Source organism: Salvia miltiorrhiza, chromosome 6 (assembly GCF_028751815.1).
Source record: "Salvia miltiorrhiza cultivar Shanhuang (shh) chromosome 6, IMPLAD_Smil_shh, whole genome shotgun sequence".
NCBI lineage: Eukaryota > Viridiplantae > Streptophyta > Magnoliopsida > Lamiales > Lamiaceae > Salvia > Salvia miltiorrhiza.
Genome location: NC_080392.1, coordinates 3,168,615 through 3,183,227, shown reverse-complemented (window position 1 = coordinate 3,183,227; position 14,613 = coordinate 3,168,615). Strand labels below are relative to the sequence as shown.

Here is a 14,613-nt window from a genome sequence, read left to right as displayed (position 1 = left end):
TTTGGATGTTAAATTAATGTTGGGTTGTTTTAATATTTAATCTAATTTGTAATGACATGAATATTATTTGATTATTCAAGTGTAATATATATACATGGATATCTCAAGAGAAAAAAGAAGTCACTTAATTTTTACAAGAAGGATGATTACAATTTATTTATTTAATTTTTTATTTTTATTTTCTGAGGGGGAATAAGTTACAAATTTTGGATTATAATATCTCATTTTTTGAGAAAAAACAAATATAACCTCCGATTGTAATTAGGTTTAACACATGTTGACTATAGGAGCTAAATTCAAACACGAAATTTCCACCAAAAGTCACCAAATTCAAACGTGGAATTTGTTTTCGAAGAAAGAAAAAGAAAAACACGTCATCTGCCACGTAAGCCACAACAAGACTTAATTGCCTCATTCTTTAATTAAAGATGATAATTAGTGGTAGGCGACTAGCAAGAATCTCTTCCAAAGCCAAAAATTTGTGATAATAAATAAAAGCAATTGTACGTTGCCTATTGTTTCTACTAAAAGTATTTTCACGTCTTCGCATATACCTCGCTCAACTATCTATTTACACATCCATATATATATGCATAATTTCATCACCACTTCTCCAAAAAAAATTAAAAAAAAATTAATAAAAACTTCTCTTTATCGTTCTTCCTTGTAAATTTCTTTTTTCAAAGGAAAAAAAAAATAAACATCTCTTTTTCTTGTCAGTCAGAGAAATTATTGAAATGGGTATTTCTGAGAAGAAAACCATGAAAATTATTATGTTGTGCCTCTGGCTGGCGACGATCTCCTTAATTTGTGGCCAAATTTCTGCTAACTTGCCAAAATTTGAGCATCCCACAAAAGGTGATGGAACTCTCAGATTTTTGGTTATTGGAGATTGGGGAAGAAAAGGAGAGTATAACCAATCTCATGTTGCAGCTCAGGTTTTCAAAATATTTTCATTTTTTATTTTTTATTAATCTCATTGTGTTGAAATTAATGTGATTGAATTTTGCTTTGTTTCTTTTTGATTATTAGGTGTTATGATGATATTCAACTTGATAATGTTTTATTTCCGAAACTTTCAACGTTTTTCATAAAGTGTCTGAAACTTTCGTTTTCTCCTAAAAATTCTTGAAATTTTGATATTTTTCACAAAATTCAGTGATGGGAAAAATGACTTATTAAATTTTGTGTATGTTATACCTTCCATTTTGTGTTTTGCCATCTCACTAAATATAAATTATATAATGTAACTTAGACAATATTGACACCAATATAATCTAACATACAATTCAAATTTTACTCTATTCCTATATATGGACATTTATATATGGACATGACATGTGACAACATACATCTATGAATATAGGGTGTGGTTGCTTACAGTGAGATTTCTATCTTTCGTAAGAAATATAAACAACGAATAAAATCAATATAACTCACAAATTGTATCAAATTAATATGATGAAAATTTTATCCCCTCCACAATTATCTAACTCGGATGAGAATGCCTATTCATGTGTTACATTAATTTTTTTCGTAGAAATTATTCACTTATTCGCACGTGTTCACACGCATTCTCAATTCTCATAGCATTTAAGATTCTGAACGAATTTTTTTTATATGAATATAAATATACATGTATACATACAATAAAATTTGATTGATTTTGATGTGGATGCAGATGGGAAGAATTGGAGAAGAATTAGATATAGATTTTGTAATTTCAACAGGTGATAATTTCTATGATAATGGATTGCAAGGGGAGACTGACCCCAACTTTGTTGAATCTTTTACCAACATTTACACAGCCAAAAGCCTCCAAAAACCGTGGTATACTGGTAAATTTTCCTTCACCCAAATAAATACTATTTTAATAAATGTCAATAAATAATTTAATGTATTTAATTTGTGAATGATACAGTTTTAGGCAACCATGATTACAGAGGTGATGCAGTTGCACAAATGAGCCCCATTCTTCAGAAAATTGATAGTAGATGGCTTTGTTTGAGGTCTTTTGTGGTTAATGCAGGTCACTTGTTTATTTTATTTTATTTTATTTTCAAAATGATTGTTTTATTTATTTTTGGATTTCAATTTTTGTTGATATTTAAATGTTGTGTTATTTTAACAGAAGTTGCAGAGATATTTTTGGTGGATACCACTCCTTTTGTGACTGATTATTTCATAAACCCAGAACATGTATATGATTGGCGTGGTGTCGTCCCTTCAAAAAGCTACACTAGCTATGCGTTAAAGGTAAATATCTCATATGGTTATAATTGTCAGTAAAAAAAATGAATTTTTATCGGGTTCTGATCTTGCATACAAACTTTAAAAGATAAGGTCATTATTGAACTTTCATCAAATTTATGCATAATTTCGAATGGCGACTGCGATGTGCTATTACATACGTCGTTTTATTCACCTGTCGATCATGCCACATCAATTATTTAGCCAGCCATGTTAGCATTAAATTTAATTAAAATTCCGATGGGTAGCAAAATCAGATTAAAGCAATAGTTCGGTAATTATTACGCTGTATTTTAAAGTTTGTATGCAAAAATAAATAAATTTTGATGAAAGATCCAATTAGCATGCTATTTTTAAAAATTTGTATGTAAAATTAAAATTTGAAGAAAAAATGGTGTAGGATCTTGAGATAGCTTTGAAGGATTCAAGGGCAAAATGGAAAATAGTGGTGGGCCATCATGCTATTAGAAGTGTGGGCCATCACGGTGACACTACAGAGCTTGTAAATCTCCTTCTTCCGGTGCTTCAGGTATCTACTCCATTCTTTATTTAATTTATTTATTGAATTGGTAAATCTTACTTATATTAAAAAATTAAGAATTTAATTTAAAATTAATTTTAAAATTGACTGGAAATTTTATAGTTGTAATAAAATTAAAGGTTTATTTGTAAACTGTATTTTTCTTTTTATTTCCTTTTTTTATCTTCTTATTTTTCATTATATTTTTTCTAGAATTTTGAAATTCGACTAATTATATATATTCGATATGTACATAAAATTAAAGATCATGATAAGAGCTTTAATTTGATAATATTTTATATAGATATTTGATTTAAAATGTAAAAATTATATTTATTTAAAGATAATTTAAAAAAAAAAAACTCTCTCCTCTCTTATCTATTTTACAATTCTATTTTATTTTCATTTTTAACTTAATTATTTTTTGCCTTTTCACAGTATCAATTATTTATTATTGTAAATTCTTCTTTATTTTTTTTCAATATTCAGTTAAAATTATTTTTTGTTATTATATTTATAACTATGATCATTGAGTTGGTATCAAATTTATATAAATATATAAAAATATTTTATGTGCATTACATAGAGTACAAATGCTAGCTCGTCATTGTTTTCTAATAAAATATAATTGAAACTTCAGGCTAATGGCGTCGACTTCTACATGAACGGCCACGACCACTGTCTCGAACAAATCAGTGACGACAAAAGGTATGAGAAAATTAAAGGAGACATGAGATGAGATTTTTTCTATATATATTACTATATTTTTATTTTTAGTTTTTAAATAAATTGATACGTACCTCGGTTCGTTTACAGCCCTATTGAATTTTTGACGAGCGGGGCCGGGTCAAAGGCTTGGAGGGGTGATGTTAAAAATCTGAGTCATGAAAACCTAAAATTCTTCTACGATGGGCAAGGGTTCATGTCAGTTCAACTCACAATAGTGATGTGGAAATTACATTTTATGATGTATATGGTAAGGTTTTACACAGGTGGAGTAGGTCCAAGCAGCTTCTTTCAGATATGTAAATTCTTATGAGGTAGATTATTATGTGAAAATAAGAAAAAGATATCGGAGTCATATTATATGTATAGATTTTTAATTTAATTATGGATTGGTCATTCGGAAAAAGAAGAAGAAATATATAGTAGGTTGTAAAATGCGTAAAGCATCAGAATGTGTTTTGTAGATTATGTTGACAAAAAAATATAGAGGAAGGAGGAGAGGAGGAGGAGGAGGAGGAGGAGGAGGAGGAGGAGGAGGAGGAGGAAGGAGGAGGAGGAGGAGGAGAGTAGGAGGAGGAGGAGGAGGAGGAGGAGGAGGAGGAGGAGAGGAGGAGGAGGAGGAGGAGGAGGAGGAGGAGGAGGAGGAGGAGGAGGAGGAGGAGGAGGAGGAGGAGGAGGAGAGGAGGAGGAGGAGGAGGAGGAGAGGAGGAGGAGGAGGATGAGGAGAGGATGAGGAGGAGGAGGAGGATGAGGAGAGAGGAGGAGGAGTAGGAGGAGGAGGATGAGGATGAGTAGGAGGAGGATGAGTAGGAGATTAGAGGAGGAGGAGGATGAGGAGGAGGAGAGTATGATGGTAGTGATGAGGATGATTATATGATTAGTATTAGAGTATGATTAGGATTATTAGTATTAGTAGTAGGAGTTAGGATTATTGAGTAGATGAGTATATTAGTATTATATTATGATTATTATATGATTATTATTATTATTATTATTATTATTATTATTATTATTATTATTATTATTATTATTATTATTATATTATTATTATTATTATTATTATTATTATTATTATTATTATTATATTATTATTATTATTATTATTATTATTATTATTATATTATTATTATTATTATTATTATTATTATTATTATTATTATTATTATTATTGGAGATTAAAAGAAAGAATTGGAGACTGAACCTCGATCTCTCGTATACCTTCGTAATACTGCATGTCTGTAGTAGATATAATTCTTTTTAAGAAATGATATTAATAATTGTATATTGTGATATTAATAGCCTAGCTATTACTAGTTAGTACTAATTTATTTAATTATTGTTTCAATTCAAATTAAAGTTCATTTTTTAATAAATTATACCCCCTCCGTCCCCCAAATAACTTTCTAGTAGGAGACGATACGAGATTTAAGGAAAAGTTGTTAAGTGTATTGGTAGTGGAGAAAAAGTTTTATACTAGTATTGAAAGTGGTAAAAAGTGTTATAATTAATATTGAGAATGGTGAAATGTTAAAAAAGTATTATTAGTGGTGGGATAATGTCATAAAATGACTAGGAAGTTATTTGAGGAACGTCCCAGACTCTCAAAAATGAAATATATGAAGTTATTTGAGGATGAATGAAATAGATATTTTAAACTTTATAATAATCACATTTTACCATACATGCAAAAAGTAAATTTGGACAAAAAGTATATTTGGATAAAAAGTATATAAAACATGAGCCAATAATTACAATACTATCAACAACATAATTTAATGACCAAAAATATGTTATTACATATTTCATACAAAAAGAAATTATGTAATATGTTCGTGCATGTATGTGTGTGTATATATATAATGATTTAATGAGATCCCTCATATATAATGAGATTTTAGATTGATTTATAGGTGTTGATTTAATATATCATATGACTGATTTGGAGAGAGAAAATTTTCACCTAGATTTGAATCCTGGAAGAAGCGAAAATTTTACCAATATTTTGAATATCGTTATTCAACACTATACACTGCTTATTCATTAGTCTCACATCTCACAAAAAATAACAATCTCACTAGAACCTAACTATATATATATAGGGAAAAAGTTCAATGGAAACACAAAGTTAGATGGAGAAAGGAGACACAATCTGATTCGTTAGATCAATCTTGATAAAGGGCTGAGATTATAAGTTAATATAATTAATATAATAATTTTTGACAATAAAATTGGTAAGATTATAGTATCCCTAAAATTACTCACTTCCATTTTTCCTCTCTCATCTCTCTCTCTCTCTCTCTCTCTCCCCCGTCCCTTTTTTCCTCTCTCTCTCTCTCTCTCTTGTCTCTCACACATAGAACACACACACACTGAACCCGCCGCCCCTTCTCCCATTCAAATTTTCGGCAAAGCAGCGGCAGGCGAGCCCATCGCCGCACACTCGACGCCCTCCCTCTTGCTCCAACTGGATCTCTCCACTTTCTTGCGCCGTTAATCACGCTCGACCGCCGCCCTTGCTGCCGCCAACCAGAGCCCTAGCCCTACATCCCGACTTCTCTCAGATCTAGGCATTGGCGCCACCCTACGTGGCGCTGTCTCCTTCCTCGGCGACGGCGACCGCTGCCGCCTCCCTCCGTGCTCTCTTTGTTCTCCAACCCCGATTCATCCCCACCACCACCGCCGCCTTCGACTGCCGCCCGGGTTCACTGACACCGCCGCCCAGGTTCACTGACACTGACTCCATATCCCCCGCTCTCTCATCTAAACGGCAGCCGTCGAACTTGTACATTCAACGATCATACATGTGACGCATAGATATTTATAATTCAACAACCACAACAACTACATTCAACGATATACACATTTATAGTCCAACAACGTACCACAATAATTACATTCAAAGGTGATCATAAATATTTTGGTTATATACAAGTGTTTCATTTTTCATTGAAGCACAAAAATTTCGTACTTCTTTTGATCTCATTCAAAACTACTCACCTTTTCATTTAAGCACAACACACAAAAAAATGTCTGATGTTCATAGTTCACATAAAATTGGCGAAAAGTAGAAGCAATTCATTCGAAATTTGACAACAGATCCGATTTATGCGAGAGATGATTGTTATGATTGATGCAGACACAACAATGGCTCAAACTTCACAAGGAGAAATATAGGGATCGATAGAGTGAAAGCGGCCATGATAATCTCGTTAGTGATTATTTATGTGATGAACCCATCTGCAATGAACATATTTTTTTATCGTAGATTTCAAATGCATAGAGATTTACTGCCAAGGTCGTTGACGTGACGAGCAACTACTCACCATATTTCATATTGAGGCAAGATGCAATTGGAAGGAATGGTCTATCATCCCTTCAAAAGTGCACCGCAGCTACCCGATAATTGGAATATGAGGCTCTCTGTGACTCACTTGATGAGTACATGCGGATGGGTGGGATTACTATGTTGGAATGTATGCATGAATTTTGCAGGAGTATAATTGTAATTTATGGTGATTAATATTTAAGGACTCCAAATGCAACATATAATCAACGTTGTAAGAAAGATATGTCTTTCTAGGAATGTTGGGGAGCCTCGATTATATGCATTGGAAGTGGATGAACTGTCTCGTCGCTTACAAAGGGTACTATACACGAGGCGATCACGAAATTCCTACAATAGTTCTTCATGAAGAGGTGGCAGTGGATATGACATGCTTTCTTTGGTGTTGTCGGAGCAAGCAATGATATAAATGTTTTTCATGTGTCTCCATTATTTAATCAATTCCTTTAAGAAAATGTGTTGTCTGTTCAATTGATGGTGAATGGTCGGGCGTATAACAAAGGATACTATCTATCAGATGAAATCTATCCAACATAGGCTTCATTCGTTAAGAGTTATCCAACACTAGGAGATCCATACAAACAATTTTTTTGCGTAGAGACAAGAGTCTGCAAGAAAAGATACCAAATGAGCGTTTGAAGTGCTACAAGCTCGTTGGACAATAGTTCAAAGTCCCGCACTAGCTTATTTCAAGGAAGATATCCGCTATATAATGCTCACATGGATTACTTTACACAACATGATCATTTTAGGACGAGGGTGAAAAATCGAGCAATTGGTCTAAAGAAGATGCAACTTTTCAACAACAAATATGAATGAGTACTAATAATCGAGAGCGCGTATGAAAATTATCTCAAAATCACAACGATTTAACAAATAAAAAAGCTCGTCTTCAATTTCAATGTGATTCGACACAACATATTTTGGTACAATTCAATGCAACTAATGCTTACAATTAAGTAACACTATTAGTTTGATTATTATATTTATATACTTTCAATTAATGTAATTTGAATTATTGTATAATTATAAAGCTGTTTTATTTTATTATATTAGATAGTTAAATATAGAATTTTAAATTAAATATATAACCAAAACATGTGAATAGTATTTAAATAATAATACAAATAAAATTAATTGGCAAACAAATATATAGATATATAAAGATAGTGTATATTATAGTGGGAATATCAAAAGGTTAGAATTTGGTTTACTATTCTGGTAAATGTTAGAGAAAAAATTAGGTGAGCTCTCAAAGCTGACGTGACACTATCGTGACATTTTGGAAGCTGAAATTACAGTTATTTGTTGGAGAAACCCTAAGTTATGGTGTAAATAAATGAAGATTACTTGTTTATGGTGTAAAGTAACTTGAGCACGAGAATTAAGAAGAGTTAGTGACTTTAATTATTTCTATTTTTAGAAAGTATCATTATAAGTAAGATAATAATTAGAAAGGAAATTATGTCATTATAAGTGGTACAGAGAGGGTATTATTTTTTGAACTTATTAATTATGTCCTTATTTATTTAAGTAACAAAATGAAATGAATTAAGTAGTAGTATTAATTATTTTAAAAAAAATACTTTCTGCTCCGATAATTATTATTATGATTATTATTTTTATAAAAATAGAAAACTAAAAAATTAAGGTAAAAAAAGCTTAAACCAATCGCCTCAGTCGCATATATATATATATATATATATATATATATATATATATATATATATGAACAACTGGGACGGCGGGACTTCCACCCGACACATGTCAGTATATCAACCGCCATTAACGAGATGTGCGTGTTTTTCTCGCGTCACCTTTATCTCTCTGCTCCGCAATTTTAGAGATAGAAAAAGCAAATTCAACAACGACTTTTACTCTTCCATTTCAGGCTATCCAAATTCTCAATATCATCAACATTCTCGATGCATATCAAACCTTTTTGGAGAAAAATGAGGTGTATTTTAGGTTCTTCAAGAACTACCGAATTTTTTCTCCAACCATTTCGGATTCTGCAATAGTGTGTGAAAACAAAGAATTTGAAAATGGATAAAGAATTTGAAAACCTCTTTTTGATTAAATCATTCAAAAATTGTTTGTAACTCCTCAAAATTTTCTAAACTGCAGAATTCAAATCTTGCATATTTTTTCCGCATCAAAGTTGAATTTTTAGCTACATTTTAAGTGATCAAAACCAAAAGAAGGCCTTCTCCAACAAAAAAATGGCGGAAGTAGACAGCGACAGAGTCGCCGTAATGTTGACGTCGGGGGCGAGCAGGAGAATCAACACGTTGTTTTCTCTGAGCGTATGGCAAAGTTTGTGGCTCCTGATCAACGCATTATTCTTGATCTTCGTGCTGCCGTTTCGGGAGTGGCGGAAGTGCATGGCGCCGGAGTCGGCGGACAAGGGCGGCGGTGCGAAAGAGGAGAAGTTGTCGGCGCCGCCAGGAAAGGTGTTGAGGATGCCGATGGGAATGTTGCCTAGGAAGAGCGTTGTGGACAAGGAGGTAGCGGCGCGGCGGGTGACAGCGATTAAGAGGGTGATGGAGGATGATGGTGGTGAAAAGAGCTTGAGGGAGTTTTCCATGTTTGTTTCTTGCAGAGGTGACACAATTTTTACTCAATCTTGGACCCCTATTAAAGTTCAAGTCAGGTAAAATTCTCATATTTTTTACTGTGATTTTCCTTTGTTTATTGGTAAAATTGTTTTTTGTTTTTACTTTTCTGTGAAGTGGGCTTTGTTTAATTTTATTCTTTCTTGAATTTTTTTCAAAGTTGGATTATTGGTTATATTTAAGTTCTTTTTCATTTACTATTATCTTAGCTTCCAATTTGCATTTTGTCTGAAAAAATGTTAGTTTTTCTATGAAGAGAGCTTAATCTTGATTCCTAATGCTTAATTGAATAGACAGAGATAACAAATAATTTCCACATGAGCTTGTTTCTCTAGTTTAGTTCAAGAGTTTTAGATGCAATGCAACAACTCGCAATGTTGCTATATTGACGTGTTATACATTGATATCATTGTTGGTTTATCTAGATATCATAGTAATTTCAAATGAGATGAGATTTAACAGCAGAACAAACAGGGGAAATAGTTATTTTGGTTACGTTTTGATTGGATCACGCCCTAAGAGTCGCAATAACCCAAGCTGCTATTGTGAAAGTGACCTTTTAACTGCAACAAGGCAGGACATGGGTTGATGGAAGATAAGGTATAGCAATATATTAGCACTGCAACTTGAGCAAATGTTGTTGTTCCAATTGCCAATTGCATCCGAAAATTCCTTCTCTGCATGTTATGAATCATTCTTCATCTTCAAAGTCTCGATAGAAAGGCTTAGTTATGTGAGGACTACGTATATCTCGATGTGTTAATGAGATAGAAAAGGATAAAAGGCTATAACCTTATTTTTTTTTCTTAATTGAATTGACTGATGTTAATTATGTTATGTTGGCTCAACATTTGTTAGGTTGTCCATTGCAACATCTCTTTGGATGTCAGTGATCATTAGTATCTTTGTTTTTCCGGACTTCATTCTCAAAGTTACAAAGTGAAGCTAATGGATCAATGATTGAAGATTCTAGGGTAGTTTATTGTATTCCCTCCGTCTCATTTCAAATGACCCAATTTCTATATTGGGTTGTCCCACTTCAAATGACACAACCCAAATTTAGAAATAAAATTAGACATTTAACATTACTTTTTGGATTGTCCCACCATCACTTTATACAATTATCACACATTTCTTAATCTATGTGCACAATTTTTTTGGGTCATTTGAAGTGGGGCATAGAGAGTATATTTTGTAACAACTTGTGTGCAAGTGCATTGGATATAAAAGTTAACTCATTGGGTGAAAGTTGAGTATAAAAATCTCATACTCCGCAATATGGTCCAATCTATTAATTGTCTCGTGGCTCTTGCAAATTTTACATACAATATTTTCTTAAAAGAAAATGAAAGAGGGCAACTATTGGTGCAACGATGACCTATCTGATTTTGTTTATACTAATTTTCTTATTAATAATTGATTATAACATGCGAATATTACATGCACGTTTCTTCTTTATTACCTTGAGCGAATAATTTCATTAATTATTTTCAACATTAATTGTGGGGAATCTAGAGCTTGTCTAGAGGATGCATATATGATTATATTACTTCATTTCTTCCTAGTTGATCATTTATTTTTCCTTCCAATATGTATGCAAATTTCAGGATGAAAAGTTGATTTTAAACGTGATTTTGATGTGTAGGGGAGTGGTTGTTATCTTGCATGGCCTGAACGAGCACAGGTTTGTATGCTACAATGTAGATTATCTAGATGCAGTTTACTGTTTATATTCTTCTAATTGTTCGTGACCTCTGTGCACTTCTTTGACAGTGGGAGGTATGGTGATTTTGCAAAGAAACTCAATGCAAATGGCTTGAAGGTTTATGGAATGGATTGGATCGGTAAGTGGAGAAAATGTGATAGAAGTTTGTTTGATTTTTAAAGAAATAATTGTCCAACAAGAAAAAAAAAGTTCCAAATAATTGATGCATTGACACCTTTTATTTTGAAGGATTCGTAAATAAGATGTGCAGATTGTTCAAATTATTGTTTATTCTTGCTCAAAGATTGTCATTTAGCTGCTTCATGGTTCTGTATTTGACCATTATCTGGGAGAGAGGGAGATGAATTGCTTCAAAGAGACTTCAACTTCTTGTAGTTACCTAAACTTAATTGCTTACAGCTTTCTGTCCCTACATTGATAGGCCAACTTCTTAGTTATTCATGAATGAGAACTATTCTTTCACGTTAAACGTGGTTTAATACGTTGAATTCAAAATGGAACAGATCCGGATGCTAACCTGCATCAAAATGTATTATGAACAAGTAATAGTCTGACACATAAGTTGGCCTCCAAGTACTAGATTTTCTATTATTGAATTTAAATGTAGTGTTGTACCTCACACAGGACATGGCGGAAGTGACGGACTTCATGCTTACGTGCCTTCTCTCGATTATGCAGTTAATGATATGGTAAGCTCTTGATGCTGAGCAAGCACTTGGTGCAAACTAGCTGTTTCATAGAGCTATTTAATTGTGTTTGATGTTTTATACTCCATATTGTATGCAGAAAATGTTTCTTAACAAGGTTTTAGCTGAGAACCCGAAATTGCCCTGCTTCTGCTTTGGACATTCTACCGGTGGAGCAATAGTTTTGAAGGTGATAATGATATCTGATAAGATCACTTATTAACTTACCAAAACTCATATGTTTATGTCTTATGATGTTATCTTGTGCAAGAGCAGGCAGTTCTCGATCCAAAGGTCGAGCAACGTGTAGCTGGTGTCGTGTTAACCTCACCGGCCGTTGGAGTTCAGCCATCCCATCCTATCTTCGTTGTAAGAACCCTTCTTCCTAGACTGCATCAACTACAATGAATTCCACACCAACAACATCATGACCTTTGTGCCTTTGGTCACAGGTGATCGCTCCCGTTTTTGCCTTCTTGTTGCCAAGATTTCAGTTCAGCGCAGCAAATAAGAGGGGCGTCTCGGTCAGTAGAGATCTGGAGGCGCTGCGAGCCAAGTATTCTGATCCCCTGGTGTTTACTGGATCGATACGGGTGAGAACGGGCTACGAAATCCTCCGCGTCACTGCCTACTTGCAGCATAATCTGAGTCGTCTGATGGTGCCGTTTCTCGTCCTCCACGGCACGGATGACTCGGTGACGGACCCTGAGGGCTCCCGAAAGCTCCACCGAGAGGCGTCCTCAAGCGATCGAACAATTGAGCTTTACCAAGGATGCTTGCATGATCTGCTCTTCGAACCTGAGAAGGAACAAATTGTAGAGAGTATCATCACATGGTTGAATGCTAGGCTATGGTCTTGGGACAATTTAGTGAATCAATCAATTAATTGGTAACAAATTTCATGGTCCTTTGATCATGTACTTCCTTAAAACTTGCCTTAATTATCAGACACTTTGGGTTATTCTTTAGTTTAATTTAATTTTGAAGTTAGTTCCCTTGAATTGGTTGGCCAACTTCAAGAAATTGCTATTTCACCTCTTAAAAGACTACTGAAAGCAATCAAACCGAATATGAAACTTCACCGCATTTTAGGAGGGGAAATGTCTAAAAATGGGCATACAAATGAAAGTTTTCCAAAAGAGAAAAAGTTATTAATGTTTTATGTCTCGAACTTTCAGCATTTTTCATAAAATATCTTGAATTTTCGTTTCCCCTGAAAATCCTGAACTTTCAGTTTTTTTTTTTTTTTATATAATGTCCCGTTAAGCAAAATTTGGTGACGGAAAAATGATAAAAATTGAAACAATAGGGCCGAATGGCCCTATTCAACATACAACATCAAATTTTGTCCACCATTTAAAAAAACATAAATTTTGGCCATTTTTTGTATGTCATGACTATTCTACCCTTCTCTCTCTCTCCTCTCTCTTTCTCATCTCCCTCTCTCTCTCCAGCGGCTCCTCTTTCTTTCTCATCTCCCTCTCTCTGCTCCAACGGCTCCTCTCTCTTTCTCATCTCCCTCTCTCTCTTTCTCTCCAGCGGCTGCGCGGCAGCAGCGCCGAGCTTGGAGAATTCGTCGGAGCTCTCGTGGCGGTGGTGGAGGAGATCCTCCCTCTCTTTCTCTCCAGCGGCTGCCGCTCTCTCCTCTCTCTTTCTCATCTCCATCTCTCCAGCGCGCCGCCTGGGCAGAATTCGTCGGAGTAGAGGATGAGGCGGCGGCGGTGGATCTGATCTGATCGTTGCGCCTCCTCCTCCATCGGCAGATCTGATCTCTGCCTCCTTTGATTTCAGCCATGGTAGATCTGATCTGATCTGTGTGCTGCACGTATGGCACTTCCTCCTAGGGTTTAGATATTCCATTTAGGGTTTAAATTATCCATTTGAGGTTTAGATGTTCCATTTAGGGTTTAGATTATCCATTTAGGGTTTAGATGTTCCATTTGAGGTTTAAATGATGTTGTTGTTTCTATATTTGTGCTGCACGTATGGCACTTATGGCACTATTAGTGCCATAAGTGCCCAAAATGATTATTTTACTTGGTTTTATTTTGGATTTCCGTTGGCACTTATGGCACTAATAGTGTCATAAGTGCCAACGGAAGTGCCATAAGTGCCAACGGAAATCCAAAATAAAACCAAGTAAAATAATCATTTTGGGCACTTATGGCACTAATAGTGCCATAAGTGCCTAACCCGACCCGGCACGCGACCCGCGTGCCTGATCCTACCCGGTCCGCCTCATTAAGGGTAAAAACGTCCAAATCAATAAAATGGCCAAAATTTGTGTTTTTTCAACGTGTGACCATAAATTGTGTTTTATGCTTCATTTTGGCTACTTCAAAATTTTACTTATAAAAATTTTCCAAACTTTCAGTATTTTCCAACAATGGTGAGCCCCAAAATATTTCATCCGGCGAAATAAATCATCTTTACGTCAACGATTTTTGTAATAGCAGGACATTTTATGAAAAAAGCTAAAAGTTAGGTTTTTTAGAGAAAACAAAAGTTCGGGACATTTTATGAAAAACGTTGAAAGTTCGAGACATAACACACTATTAACCGCCAAAAAAATTATAATAGTTTTTTTTTGCTATAATAATAATAATAATATAATGCATTTTTTCTTTTAACTATAGAAAAAACAAGGATAGTTACTAATTAGAATTAGAAAGAACGTTTAACAATTTTTTTTTTCAATTAACGTTTAACACATTCTTATTCTCACAAACCTTGATTTTTTAAGTATG

The 14,613-nt window shown here is 34.0% G+C and overlaps 1 protein-coding gene and 1 pseudogene across 1 annotated transcript; both read left to right on the top strand.

The window, feature by feature from the left end:
* Positions 1 to 617: 617 nt before the first annotated feature.
* Positions 618 to 3,855, top strand: LOC130987946 (purple acid phosphatase 17-like; annotated as a pseudogene).
* Positions 3,856 to 8,730: 4,875 nt separating this feature from the next.
* On the top strand, positions 8,731 to 12,910 carry LOC130987945 (uncharacterized). Its single transcript, XM_057911661.1, has 7 exons — positions 8,731 to 9,492; positions 11,100 to 11,138; positions 11,228 to 11,298; positions 11,805 to 11,869; positions 11,967 to 12,056; positions 12,143 to 12,235; positions 12,319 to 12,910. The coding sequence occupies exons 1-7, from the start codon at positions 9,062 to 9,064 to the stop codon at positions 12,757 to 12,759; spliced, it is 1,230 nt and encodes a 409-aa protein (XP_057767644.1). The 5' UTR covers positions 8,731 to 9,061; the 3' UTR covers positions 12,760 to 12,910.
* Positions 12,911 to 14,613: the final 1,703 nt, after the last annotated feature.